A 15,422-nucleotide genomic window follows, 5' to 3' on the forward strand; every position below is an offset into this window, starting at 1 on the left:
GCCCAGGCTTTCCCATCTCTGAGGCTCTGATCATCGCTATGCTATTTTCTCAGTGACATCTTAACATTAGCGGCCAGCACAACTGTGATCTCTATCCAAACTGGGTCACACTTCCTGGATGAGGGTTTCTTTCTCAGGAAAGTTTCACCTGTTTATTTACCTGGGGGCAACAGAAATGAAGCTACCCAGCTAATGAGCTGGCTTTGCCCTTTTGTTTCAAGCAATGTCAGCACTTCCTTCCCCTGGCCTGCCGACACATGGGGACAGCCTGAAAGGTATCCCTCACACCCTCCAGAGCCCAGGCCCTCTCTGCAGAGCTGGGGTTTCAGCACATTTCTCTCTCCTGGTGCTTTTCTATTCCTTTGTTCTCTTAGACTCCATCAAGATAGTCACTATTTTTATACTATTGTATAACGATGGGAGGCTGTCTTTTAAACTCAAATGCTTGTTTATCTCATCTCGTACTTTTGTATTAGGTCTCTCCATAAGGATGCTCAAGATGAAAAGAAATTCTCAGCGCCGATTTTAAATCTGCAAAAAAGATATACCGTACAAAATCTGTTTGGGTAAGTTCCTAAAAAAAGAGTGGAGGAAGTCATAGGTTTTGTCTTTTAGAGCCCCCCACCTCCTCACTGCAAAATGCAGAGTAAATCTTTCCTGCCAGATTGTAAAATGTCTTGGTCTTCTCTTCCGCTTAAATCATGACCAAAAATTTACTTCTGAGGGAGGACTGGTACTATATTAGGCTTAACACCACTTCACATTAAGGAAGCGATCAAAATTTAAGGAGTACAGTATCCAGAAATAGACCCACATATATACAGTCAATTGGTTTTTACTAAAGGTTCAGCAATACAATCGAGAAAGAATGCTCTGTTCAATAAATGAGGCGGAAACAATTGCCACATCCATATGCAAACAAACAAACTTCAATTTCTGCTCTCCAGAAGACATCAACATCTCATACCCATTAGGGTAGCTGCTATCAAAAAGACAGAGAATAACAAGTATTGGCAAGGATGTGGAAAACTTGGAATCCTCTTTTTTTTTTTTAATTAAAAAAATCTTTTTCAATGTTTATTTATTTTTGAGAGAGAGAGAGACAGAACACGAGCAGGGGAGGGGTAGAGGGAGAGGGAGGCACAGAATCTGAGAATCAGAGGCACAGAATCAGAGCAGGCTCCAGGCTCTGAGCTGTCAGCACAGAGCCCAATGCAGGGTTCAAACCCACGAACCATGAAATCATGACCCGAGTCGAAGTCGGACCTTAACCAGCTGAGCCACCCAGGCACCCCAATTTGGAATCCTTATATACCTGATGGGAATGTAAAATGGTGTAGCTGCTATGGAATACAGTATGGTTGGTTCTCAAAAAATTAAATATACAATTACTATATGAGGGGCCCCTGGGTGGCTCAGCCGATTAAGCATCCAACTCTTGATCTGGGCTCAGGTCATGATCTCACGGTTCATTAGATCGAGCCCCGCATGGAGCTCTGCGCTGATGGTGCGGGGTCTGCTTGGGATTCTCTCTCCTTCTCTCTCTCTCTCTCTCTCTCACTGGCCCTCCCCTGCTTATACCCTTTCCCTGTCTCTTTCAAAAATAAATAAATAAATAATTAAAAAAAGAGAATCATCATGTGATGCAGCAGTTCCACTGCTGGGCATATACCCATTCGCAATGGCTAAAACACAAAAGCAACCTAGTGTCCACTGACAAATGAATAAATGAGCGAAACGCGGGATATTTTATATACGGCATATACATAAGTGTATACAGTACGTATGATATGTATAACTATATATATATAATATATATACAATACAGTCAACCCCTGAAAAACATAGGTTTGAACTGTGTGGGCCCACTTATATGTGGATTTTTTACAGTATAGTACTGTATGTGTACTTTCTCTTATGATTTTCTCAAAAATATTTTCTTTTTGGGGCGCCTGGGTGGTTCAGCGGGTTGAGCATCCGACTTCGGCTCGGGTCATGATCTCACAGTTCGCGAGTCTGAGCCCCATGTCGGGCTCTGTGCTGAGAGCTCAGAGCCTGGAGCCTGCTTCGGATTCTGTGTCTCCCTCTCTCTTTGCCTGCTCATGCTGTCTCTCTCTCTCAAAAATAAATAAACATTAAAAAAAAATTTTTAAAGAGAACTGCTAAGATTAAAAAAAATTTTCTTTTCTCTAGCCTACTTTTTTGTAAGAATAGAGTACATAATATATAACATACAAAATATGTGTTAACTAAAGGTTCATGTTATCAGTAAGCCTTGCTGCCAACAGCAGGCTATTAGCAGTTTCAGCTGTTGTGAAGGCAGAAGTTACACATGGGTTTCCAAAAGCGTCAGGGGATCAGTGCCCCTAACCTCGGAGTTATTCAAGGGTCAACTGTATATATGATGGAATATTATTCGGCCTTGAAAAGGAAGGAAATTCTAACAGATGCTACGACATGGATCAACCTTGAGGACATTAAACTAAGTGAAATAAACCAGTCATTAAAAGACACATACCTCTGGATTCCACTTCTACGAGGTAGCTAGGATAGTCAAAATCAGAAACAGAAAGTAGAATGGTAACTGCAGGGGCTAGGGAGAGGGGGAAAGCAGAGTTACTGCTCAAAGGGGACAGAGTTTCCGTTTTATCAGATGAAAAGAGTTCTGGAAATGGATGGTGGTGATAGTTACATAACAGTGTGAACGTACTTAATGCCACTGAATTGTACACTTCAAAATGGTTAAGATGGTAAAATTTATGTTGTCTGTATTTCGCTACAATTTAAAAAGTTGGAAAATAAACGAAGTTGCTAAGAGAATGAAAGGACAAGCCAAATACTGAGAAGAAATACTTGCAAAACATATCCAACAAGAAAAGTGTATCCGGAATATACAAAGAACCTTCTCATTCAATAAGAAGAAATCAAACAGTCCGATTTTTAAAAAATGGGCAACAATTTGAACAGACAACTAACCACAGACTTCATCTAAATGGCAAGCAAGCACATAAAAGGAATCTCAGCACTGACAGTTGTTAGGGAAATACGAATTAAAACCATGACAATAGATAGGTACCTGCTACAATGGCTAAAATAGAAAACTGATGGTACCAAGGACCGACAGGGATGCAGAGCGCTTGGAACTGTCACACACTGCTGATGGAAATGCAAGATAGTACCCCCACGTTGAAAGTAGTTTGGCAGGTTTTTTTTTTTTAAGCGAAACATATACTTTTAAATTGCGACGTTTCCATACAACTGAACGCTACCCAGCAATAAATGTGAGCGAACCACTAACACATGCAGCCATCTGGATGAGTTTCAAAAGCATCAGGTTAAGTGAAAGAAGCCAAACTCAAAAAGCTACATATTGCAGGACTCCATTTAGTGTATGACATTCCAGAAAAGGCAAAAAACAATAGAGAAGAGAACAGATTATTGTCGGAGGCTGACTGTAGAGGGAGAAAGCTGCAATGGGGCACAGGGAGTATTTTGACACCAATGTTAATATCCTCCATCTTGACTGTGGGGCTGGTTACATAGCTGCCTGAGTTTGTCAACACAGAAATTGGGAACCTTGGCTTAGGCCGAAAAGAGTGATTCTTATTGTCTGCAAATTCATCTCGATATAAAATCAAACTCAAAAAAATTCAAAAGGAGAAGTCAGGCCTTCGGCAATGATACAGGGTGTGCTATGGAGTAGAAACATTAATGCTCACCAATAACTGTTTAAATATCTGACAGAGTTAAAAAAAATAAATAAATATCTGACAGAGTTATTAATAAGCTACTCAAACTGCACACTGTTTGATGACTGCTATGAAATGTATCTGTTCTAACCAAAACCCAAATGAACGTGTTGAGCTGTTTCTTCAAAAAGGGGAAAGAAAATATGGCTCTGACTGAAGGCTATGGAATTAAGGTCAATGGTTTCTGACTTGAACATAGTGAGCCAAATACTTAGAACAAATTTAATGACATGCTAAGCATGAAAGCTTAATCTTGATCAGAATGCAGAAGGAGGTATTAGGTACAATGTAAAGTACAGTATAAATTCTTATTGGGATACTGACTTCTGGTACTGAAAGGCTATGTTTCATTCAAGCCATGTTGACAAGGTGGTACAGTTTGTTCTTCAAGATACCCTAAAAACATTTAAAGCCTGGGTTAAATACTAACTATGAAAAGTACGAACACTATTGGGCATCAGGTGCTAAGCCACTTCTCTTCAGTTTTTAAAGCGCTTTTAAGTACCAAGATTTTAAAACATTCTGGCAAATAGCCTTAATACAAATCATAATTACAAAGAAACCTTTCAGTTTTTAAATTGAAGCAGCTACTCAGAATCAAAATGAGCTATTACTTAGGTGATTACATAATCCTTAGCATCCATAAAGACCAGTGTTTATTATTCCCTGCTTTCAGAGAACTATGCCACCAGTGTTTTCAGTCCTGATCCCCAATACAAAAATGTCCACATCCTGACCCAGTGCTCCATTATGCAGAGCCATAAAAGCAAATATTTGCTTAATTTTATTTTAAATATAGCACCGAATATGCATCCTCACTTTGTGAAGATAGGAGGATATATGTTAAAAGATTAAAGGAAAGAAAACTATTTAAAAAAAGTAGACTTTAAACAGAAAGATAAGTCATTAAAAATACTAAACTCTAAATGTCTGATAAATCAAGATTTGGAAAATTAATTTGAAGGTATACATTATGCCTTAAATATTACCCAAGAGACTCCTTACATTCCCTGACCTTGGCATCATACGTTACTGACAAAGCAAGTGAAAAAAACATATATTAAAACTATATATGTACATTTAAATCTAGAATCATTGGTCGCCAGAGTATGTCCTGACTTCTGCCGGTTCCTGGCTGAAAAGACCCAGTGAACCTACTTGGATCATGAATCCTACTTCCCCTACCCTCCACATCAGTAAAAGAGACCAAGGCCTTTTCCTCACTTCGGGGTATATATCCAAAGGAAACAAAATCACTATCTCAAAGAGACACCTGCCCTCCCTACCCCCAAGTTCACTGCAGCATTATTCACTTAGAAACAATCTAAGTGTCCATCAATAGAGGAATGGATAAAGACCAGGTGTATGCCTATACAATGGAATGTTACGTGGCCATAAGAAAGAAGGAAATCCTGCCCTTTGTAACAACAAGGATGGATCTGGAGGGCATTATACCAAGTGAAATAAGTCAGACAGACAAAAATAATAAATACTGTGTGATCTCACTTATACGTGAAATCTAAAAAAACCAAATTCATAGAAAAAGCGATCAGATTTGTGGTTGCCAGAGGCAGGGAGTGGGGAGGGGGACTGGGTGAAGTGACCCTAAAGTACAAACTTGTAAACTTCCAGCTGTAAGATAAACAAGCACCAGAGATGTAACATACAACATGACGACTACAGTCAACGCTGCTGTAGGGTATATTTCAAAGTTGCTACGAGAGTAAATCCCAAAAGTTCCTATCATAAGAACAAAAAAGGTGGTTTTTCTGTTTTGTAACTATACAAGGTGAAGGATGCACCCTAAACTTACTGTAGTAATCATTTCACAACATGCATGTACATCAAATCATCACGCTGTACAACTTAAGTTTAAATAGTGTTGTATGTCAATCATACCTTAATAAAACTGGAAGACAGATAAGTAGGTAAGTAAACACATACGAACATACACCTATGTCGGAATTAAACTCGAAGCTCTGTGGTCCCTCCTGAAAACCCAGTCCGTTCCAAATGGGGTTCCTCTCCAACCTGGACGTGCCAGTCAAGTACAGTCTGGGACAAGTTCCTGAAGCTCTAAAACCTCCTTCCAGAGCAGTCAGGCTGGAAGCAGACTTTTCCAGTCACTGGCCAGCAAGCCATGTGTGGTGGTCATGAGTGCTAAACCCAGAGATGAGCTCCTTTGTGTTTATCCTATGAAGACATTTCTATTGACTTAAATTGATGCTTTCTTGCTTGAGAAATAAAATGAAAGACAGAAGTTTAAACATGCTTGCCAATCAAATGGAATATTAGATCAAAAATATATTTAAATCAGGATACTATGAACTCTGATAAAAAATTCTGGTGTTAAGACCAAAGCTTATGGAAGCATTTTTTTAAGGTTGTTTGAACAACAATTGTCACTGAAGCCCTACTGATCTAGCCTTGATTTTCCACTGAATTAATTATCATTCTCTTTTTAGGGGGCAATCAAGATTCTCAAAGCACTAAGTCACTTTGACTTTTACATTAATCATAAGCACAATGTTGAAATAAACCTTGAAAATGACAACTTTCCAACTCCAGTCTTCCTTAAAACACTTAATTTGGAGCGGTCTAAAAGTCAATCAGGGGACTTCTGCTTTCAGGAACATGGAGTAGACATACTTCTGGTTCTTTCCGTTCAGTATAAGTAAAAACCCTGGGCACTGTTTATAAAGTAAACATAAGAAGATTCTGAAAGGTGGAAGAAGACAGACCAGCTAGGGGCTCTGAAACTTAAAATGACATTGCAGTGGTCTCTGGGGTTTCTTTTTCTAACAGCCCAGACTTAGCTGAAGAAGGTGGTAAGGCGAACACCAACAGTTGCAGACAGGAGTTCCCTCCAAAGACTACTCTTTATAACTAAGGGACCAGGAAAGGGATAGTCTGGCAACACACAAAACTTTCAGACAATAACTGCTGTACAGCAGCCAATCACCACACACACACACACACACACACACACCTCCTCACCCGTGCCAGCAAAACTGGCTGAGTACCTAGAATTCCACCCTCATCAGGGTGTTAGGAGGCCAGGGTAGTGTCAGAGAAGGCCAAGTAGGGAGCAGGAACTTCCAAACCTGACAACTAGTAAAGAGTTCCCCTGTCTCCCAGAGGTGTCAGTGGAGACCATGTGGCCAGCCTGGACTTCCATCCCTACCTAGAAGGAAGGAAGCCCTCCTCCCACTGGCGCGGTGCCAGAGGAGGCACAGGAGGAGGCAGGGGTTTCCCAGTGGCATGAGACCACTCCCAATGCAGTTCAGTAGAGACCACGTGGGAGCTGAAAACTCCCTCCCTGCACAGCAGCGTGTCAAAAGAGGCCAAGTAGAGATCCTGGACTTCTACATCTATCTGGCATAATGAGACAGCGCCCTCCCCTCCGTTCTCTGCTGGAGCAGTTTCAGAGAAAACCAAATAAAGCAGAGGGTTTAAATAAGATCCAGAGACTCATAACATAGTATGAAAATGTCAAGATTTCAATTGTAATTCACTTACATCAAGAACCAGAAATTCTCAAATTGAATGAAAAATGACAATCAATAGATGCCAACACCAAGATGACAGAGATGTCATACTTCTCTGACAAAGATTTTAAAGCAGCTATGAGGGGTACCTGGGTGGCACAGTTGCTTAAGCATCTGACTTGATTTGGGCTGGAAATCAAGAGCCTGCTTGGGATTCTCTCTCCCTCTTTCTCTCTCTCTGCTCCTCCCCTGCTTGAGTTCTCTCTCTCTCTCTCCCTCTCCCTCTCTCAAAATAAATTTTAAAAAAGAAAAAAATAAAGCAGCTATGATAAAAACAATTAGGAACACTTTAAAACAAACGAGGAAAATAAAAAGCCTCAGCAAAGAAATAGAAAGTCTCAGGAGAGAAATACAAGATAGAAAGAAAAACTAAATGGAAGATTTAGAACTAAAAAATACAAAAATTGAAATAAAAAAGCTCAGTGGATGGGAGATACACAGCAGCATGGAGGGAACTAGGAACAAATAAAAAAACTTGAAGACAGGACAACAGAAATTATCCAATCTGAACCAACAGAGAGAAACGAAAAAAGAATAGTTAGCATCGATAAACCCATGGACTATGACAAAGGATTTAATATTTGTGTCATTAGAGTCCCAGAAGGAGAAGAGACATGGCAGTGTTGAAAACGCATTTCAGGAAATAATAGCTGAAAACGTCCCAAATTTGGCAAGAGACACACTCTACAAATTCAAGAGGCTGAGCAAATTCCAAACAGGATAAACCCAAAGAAATCCACACCGAGACATATCATAACTAAACTTCTGAAAACTAAAGATGATACAGCCGCTTTGGAAGGCAGTTTGGCAGTTTCTTACGTAACTAAAAATATTCCTACCACACTAGACGGCAATGGTGCTCCTTGCTATTTACCCAAATGAGTTGAAAACTTGTGTCTACAGGAAAACCTGTACCCAGATGTTTATAGCAGCTTTATTCACAACTGCTGAAACGTGGAAGCAACTGAGAGGTTCTTTAGTAGGTGAATGGACACACTACAGTGCATGCATACAATGGAATACTATTCAGTACTAGAAAAAAATGAGCCAGGAAGAAACAGAGGAAGTTTAAATGCACATTACTGAGTGAAAGAAGCCAATCTGAAAAGGCTACATACTGCATGATTTCCAACTATGTAATATTCTGGAAAAGGCAAAACTAGGGAGGCAGTAAAAAGATCAGTGGTTGCCAGGGGCTGCAGGAAGGGAGGAATGAATAAATAGAACAGGGAGGATTTTAAGGGCAGGGAAACGATTCTGTATGACATTACAATGGTAGATACATGTCCCTACACACTTGTCAAAACCCACAGAATGTAAAACACCAAGAGTGTGCCATAATGTGAACTATGGGCTTCAGGTGATAATAATGTGTCAATGCAGGGGAGGTTGTGCATGTGTGGGGTCAGTGTCACATGGGAACTCTAATTTCTGTTCAATTTTGCCATGAACCTGAAACTGCTCTAAAAAAATAAAGTCTATTTTTAAAAAATACATTGAACTGAGTGAAAATGAAAATGTAGCATCAGAATTTGTGGGACATTGAAAAAGTAGTGTTACGAGAAAAATTTGTAGCACTAAATGCATACATTAGAAAAGAAGAGGGGCGCCTGGGTGGCTCAGTCGGTTAAGCGTCCGACTTCAGCTCAGGTCATGATCTAGCGGTCCGCGAGTTCGAGCCCCGCGTCAGGCTCTGGGCTGATGGCTCAGAGCCTGGAGCCTGCTTCCGATTCTGTGTCTCCCTCTCTCTCTGCCCCTCCCCCTTTCATGCTCTGTCTCTCTCTGTCCCCAAAATAAATAAACATTAAAAAAAAATTTAAAAAAAAAAAGAAAAGAAGAAAAGTCTCAAATCAATCTAAGCTCCCTTTCGAGAACCAAGAAAAAAGAGCAAAATAAACTCACATCGAGCAAAAGGAAGGAAATAATAAAAGAACAGAAATCATTGAAGTTGAAGACATAAAAGCATAGAGAAAATTAATGAATCAAAGACCCGATTCTTTGTAAAGATCAAGAGAACGGAGAAATCTATAGCAAGAACGACAAAAATTACCAATATCAGGAATGAAAGAGTATACCACCTCAAACCCTACAGGAACCAAACAGATAATATGAGAATAATATTATGAACAACTCTACACATAAGTTTGACAACTTATATGAAATAGTCAAATCTTGAAAAAAAAAGCACCCATAACTTAGCCAACGTGAAAGAGATTATTTGAATAGCTCTATAACTGTTAAGGAAATTAAATTTGTAATTAAAAACTCTCCCCCAAAGAAATCTCCAGACCCAGATGATTTCACTGGAGACTTAACACCTATTCTGCATAATCTCTTCCAGAAAAAAGAAGAGAGGACACTTCCCAATTTATTTTGTGAAGCTGACACCAAAACAGATAAAGACAATGCAAAAAAAGGAACTATAGACAAATATCACTCATGAATACAAATGTAAAAACTCTTAACAATATCCATCAATGTAATCTACCACATTAGCAGACTAAAGACAAAACTCACAGGACGATATCAGTTGATGCAAAAAAATTACACAACAAAATAACATCCTTTAAAAAAAATTTTTTTTTAGGGGCGCCTGGGTGGCGCAGTCGGTTGGGCGTCCAACTTCAGCCAGGTCACGATCTCGCGGTCCGTGAGTTCGAGCCCCGCGTCGGGCTCTGGGCTGATGGCTCGGAGCCTGGAGCCTGTTTCCGATTCTGTGTCTCCCTCTCTCTCTGCCCCTCCCCCATTCATTATCTGTCTTTCTCTGTCCCAAAAATAAATAAACGTTGAAAAAAAAAATTAAAAAAAAATTTTTTTTTTAAAGTTTATTTATTTTGAAAGAGTGCATGGGAGGGCTCTGCACTGTCACTGAGGAGCCCGATGTAGGGCTCAAATTCATGAATGAACCAGGAGATCATGACCTGATCCAAACGAAATCAAGTGTCAGACATTTAACAGACTGAGCTACCCAGGTACTACCCAAAAATAATAACATCCATTCTTGCTAAAAGCTTTCAGAAAAATAGGAATGCAGGGAAACTTCCTCAACCTGATAAAGACATCAAAAAAAAAAAAAAAAAACCCTACAGCTGACATTACATTTAATGGTAAAGGACTGAATGGTTTCCCACTGGGAAGGTTGTCCAATCTCCCCACTATTATTCAACATACTTTGGAAGTTCTAGTGAGTGCGATAAAGCAAGAAAAAGAAATAAAAAGCATACAAATCAGAAATGAAGAAATATAAATGTTCTTATTTGATATGTTTGTGTAAAAAACTGCAAGAAATCTACAAAGCCTCTTACAACTAATAAGTGAGCTCAGCAAGGTCATAGGATATGAGACAAACATACAAAAATCGATTCTACTTCTATATAGCAATGAACACTTGGACCAAAATTAAAAGTACAATATGATCACTTAAAACAAGCTAGAGAAACATTTAAATGTTAATCTAACAAAACATCAACAGGACTTGTATGCTGAAAACTATACAACTCTGATGAAAGAATCAAAGAATGTCTAAATAAGCAGAGAAACATAACGTGTTCATGGATTAGAAGACTCAACATAGTAAAGATGTCACTTCTCCCCAAATTTATATACAAGTTAAATTCAATTCCTATCAAAATCTCAGCAAGATCTTTTGTAGATACAGACCAGGTTATTGTAAAATGCATATAGAAAAACAACAGAACTAGAACAGCTAAAATAATTTTTGAAAAAGAACAAAAAATTGGAGAAATCAGTCCATCCTATTTCAAGACTTACTACATAGCTATGGTAGATCAGTGAACAAGAGACCCTACACAGGGGGGACTGGGTGGCTCAGTCAGTTGAGTGTCTGACTTTGGCTCCGGTCATGATCTCACAGTTCGTGGGTTTGAGCCCCACGTCCGGCTTTGTGCTAACAGCTCAGAGTCTGGAGCCTGCTTCAGATTCTGTCTCCCTCTCTCTCGGCCCCTCCCCTGCTTGCGTTCTGTGTCTCTATCTCAAAAATAAATAAAAATTTAAAAATTTTTAAAAAAAAAGAGATCTACACTAATATGCTGAACTGATTTTTGACAGAGATACAAAGGAAATTCAAAAGAGGAAGGATAGCCTTTCCAACAATTTATGTCTAATTGCTTCAACAGCAAAAAACTGAACCTAAATTTCTCACCTTATAAAACAGTGAACTCAGAATGGATTTTTTGCTACTGCAAGCAATGTACCCATCAGTGAAAATTCCTGTACGTGTTTCTTTGATCACATATGAGGGCACTTCTCCAGGAGAAACACCCAGAAGTAGAACTACAAGTTTGAAGATACGGCCAACATCGCCGATTGGCTGAACCAACACTTTGTTCCCACCTATTTCTAATCATCTCCTGCCTCCCATAACAAAGGCTGGAAAAGCTGGAAACTCATTCTGCTTGCAGCTAGGGGTGGCCGTGTGACCCAGTTCTTGCTAAATAAACATCGGCAAAAGTTTGCTGACCAGTCCTCAAACGTTTTTGCTTTCCAGGTAAAAGGGACAGACATGACTGTCGCTGTTTTCTGCCCTGAAGGTGGCTGTGGTGTTTGGAGGGGTGGCAGCTATGTTACAACAAGAACAGAAGCCAAGAGAATCATGGTGATGTCAGGCCCGGTACCAAGGAGTTGCTGAACCACAGCCAGCAGGAGCTTACCTCCAGACTGTTAGCTGTGTGGGAATAAAATCCTATTGGTTTACGCCATAGGATAAGCCCAGTTGTCTGTTACTTGCAGCCAGATAGGTTCCTAAACAATTCAGTGCTAAATTATCCTCTAAAAAGTCTGTATTGATTGTATTTTCCAACAAAAGTCTGTAAGAGTATCCATTTCCCAAAACTTTTATTTACTCTGAATGTTGTCATTTAAGTGCTTAACCAAACTGATGCATGCAACTATGTCACATGAAGTAGAGCATCACTTCATACATTTATGGGACAGATTGGCTCTTCTACGCTAGGACTTCCTTGTTCATGAACCTGTCCACTTTTCCACCGTACTAACCTTTCTTATTGATTTGTAAGAGGAAATGTCTAGACAGCAAAGCAGGCTGAGTTGAACTAACAGGGAAATCTGTCTCTGCATCTTTATACTGTCAACCAAATCAAACACAGCTAAGAAATAAATCTTCCCTGACAGGCCAGGCTGTTGGTGGCAATCGTGACAGTCGTCTCCAAGGAGTGCACCACCACGTGGCAATGTGTCAAGGAGTAATTCAGTTCGTGCAAAACAGCAGAGCCAACGTTTAGTATTTATGTGTTATTATTCTTCGTTTTACAAATCCATACCTAAAGAAAGGTTTAGCATACATCATCTCATTTAACCCTCCCGTCAAACACAAAAGCACTCATTACTATTCCTGTTTTACAGAATAAATGATAAAGTAAACTTTTTTGAAACCCACAGTGTGTCTCTTTCCTCCCACAACATCTTACAACATTCCAGGCCCCACAAATAAAAACAAAATGGTTAAGTGTTTACCTAAAATTAAAATTATGTAAAATATATTGTGCCCATCTAAACAGATCAACATGCTTAAGCTAGAAACATCGCCGAACCTATTTAGTGATGTACGAATATGAAGAAGCTGTTCCAAATTTTGGCTCTGAAGTTTATTGCCATGTCGTCACTGACCAATTTTTTTCCATTTTTTAAAAGTGAAAAACTGAATCAAGTATTACTTAATGTTTCGGCAAGAAGAATCTACTGGCTAGCCACCCCACCCCCGAGCAGCAGGTATTGGCCTAATCAGATAACAATCAGCCAGCCAGACACTAGAAAACAAACAAAATAAGCTGTTAAAGATAATAAAAGATCGCCAGGAAAAGTAATGTAAACAGGTTGAATAGAATAAGCACCATCCTTGACGATTTGTGCGTGGCTTGGATTTTGGATAGATTGACTCTAAAAAGCCTAGCAGCTAGAGGAAGAGAGAGTGTTGGGGAGGACCCCACTCCTAGACTCAGGTTGGGGGCAGCAGGAGGGCTAAGGTCCTGCTTTATTTCTCTGCTTTATGCCACACCTCTCTTCATAACAGCTGTGGATTCTCGCTCTGGCAAAGCGTCACGCAAAGCACTCGATCCAGAGTGGGTGAGAAGCAGAGGCACCAAACCACCTTCGTGCCTCCCACTAAACCTTCGATGAGAGGACACACCCGGCCCAGAGCCCACAGGCCAGGGCTCCAACTGACAGTCCTGATGGCAGAAAGGTCAGAACAAGTGTTGCCCACTTGGGCCCAAAGAGACATACAGATGGACCTGAAGCACCCTCTTCGCTTAGTTTTGTAGCTAGTTTGTTAGGCACAGAAAAATGCCTGGGGGAGTCTGATTTCTAATTCCGCATGAAAGAAAACGCGTCTGCAGACACATAATGTTCCTGGTTTACGAAAGTGCAAATGGGTTGACAAATCCCCAATCTGGGGGTCCCTCTGGCGGTTTCTTGCCTTTTCTGATGGGCCTGCCCAGTGGTCCCTGCTTGGAAAGAGACAGGGGCTTGTCTCCTCCCACCTTCACCCCACTTCCTCAGATGGGCTGCACCCCTTACCCCGCTGGCACAGCAAGGGTCATAACACATGGAAAGAAATCTGACTCTTTCCCAGAGTTGGCCGTAGCCAGGCTAGGCTGGGTGGGGGGAGGGTGTCCTGGTGGGCTGCTCCTGACATCAGTCCAGGTGTTTGGGGGGCGCACAGCAGGAAGAGAGGGAGGCAGGCTTTAGTCACCAAAAGAGACCAAGCCAGATTCCTTGGCCCTTCAAAGACCTCAGGACAACTCACTAGAGGGACAATAAGCAGGGCACATAAGAAAGGGGGACATCAAGTCTCAGAGGGGGGCAGAGACACAAAGAAAAAGAACCAGGAGGAGACAAAAGTGGGTGATGGGGTCAAATGTGCTAAAATCAAACCAGGCATTGCAGCACAGAGAGAAGGGACACACCCGGCACCCTAAGGGCTCCCTGAGTCTGTGTTAGAGGTCGGCCCTAAAAGGGCCCAGGGAGCATCCGACCAAGCAGACACTCCCAACAGGCTGTTGTCACTGAGACCAGAAGTCGAAAAAGGGGGAATGGCTTAGGCAATGCCTCTCCCCCCTCCCCACACCGCCCGCCTCCCCAGCACTTGCACAACCAACTAAAACACCCAGGCACACGGCCTCACTGGTGCACACATATGGCACAGACAGGCCACAGCCTTCGCGTGAGTGCACAAACACACACAACCTTCCAGTCCATGGACACAGCGTATTCAACCTGCCAGCTGGTGGTGTAGGCACACCATGCACACACACAAACTCCCGTCAGTAGGGAACACACACACAACCTCTCTGCAGGCTCACGCTCATGCACACACACACATACTTACTCCACAACCTCTTGGCTACATACAAACCTGCACATAAGGTACATACAGAACCTCATGGCCTGGCAGGAGAACACGCACTCACACCCTCTGCGAGAGGTGCACACACACACACACACACACCCCTACAATCTCAGTTGGCGTGTCCGCACACACACGTTTAAGTGCACACACACGCACTCACAACCTGTCAGGTGCACAGCATCCTCCGCACCTCTCTGGTAGACGCACACACCCTGAACAACCTCTCTGTCTCATGCACACACAAAACCCAAAGGGCACAAGCACTCACAACCTGCCAGCAACACACACACACACACACGCACACACACGCTCACAACTTCTCCGTTGGTGGAGCGCAAACCTAAACTCGCAGCGCGTCAGGGTCACCGCCACCCGCTCACAGCCTCGCCTGCGGGCTCACCCCCACACCCACGCACCCTCCTGCGCGGGCGCACCCCTCCCCCAGGCCCGTGCGGGCGCGCGGCAGCCAACTCTTGCGGCGCGGGGAGTGCGCCCGCCCCCGGCCCGCGCCCGCCCACCCGCGCCCCTGCTCACCTTTCTCGCCCGCGCCCCGCGCGCGGCCCTCGTCCTCCTTGGGGTTGGTCACCTGGGTGATGATGGCCGGGCCGTCCATGGGTGCGCGGCGCGGCGTCCGCCCGCCGGCCCGGCCCCCCGCAAGCCAGGCGCGCGGGGGCGCGGCGCGGGGGGCGCGCGGGGCCGCGGGCCGGGGGGGCGCTCGCCGCCGCCGCCTGGGCGCGC

At 42.4% G+C, this 15,422-nt stretch overlaps 1 protein-coding gene across 5 annotated transcripts in view; it reads right to left on the reverse strand.

Moving 5' to 3' along the window:
• CTDSPL (CTD small phosphatase like) overlaps nucleotides 1–15,366 on the reverse strand; it is a 121,298-nt gene extending 105,932 nt beyond the window's left edge. For all 5 annotated transcript variants that reach the window (XM_023260745.2, XM_023260747.2, XM_023260744.2 and 2 more), the window contains exon 1: nucleotides 15,219–15,366. In XM_023260745.2, the coding sequence (XP_023116513.2) occupies nucleotides 15,219–15,297 (79 nt within the window). In that variant the 5' untranslated portion in view covers nucleotides 15,298–15,366. The remainder of the gene's footprint in view (nucleotides 1–15,218) is intronic.
• Between the last annotated feature and the right edge of the window lie 56 nt (nucleotides 15,367–15,422).

Source organism: Felis catus, chromosome C2 (genome assembly GCF_018350175.1).
Source record: "Felis catus isolate Fca126 chromosome C2, F.catus_Fca126_mat1.0, whole genome shotgun sequence".
In the NCBI taxonomy this organism is placed as follows: domain Eukaryota; kingdom Metazoa; phylum Chordata; class Mammalia; order Carnivora; family Felidae; genus Felis; species Felis catus.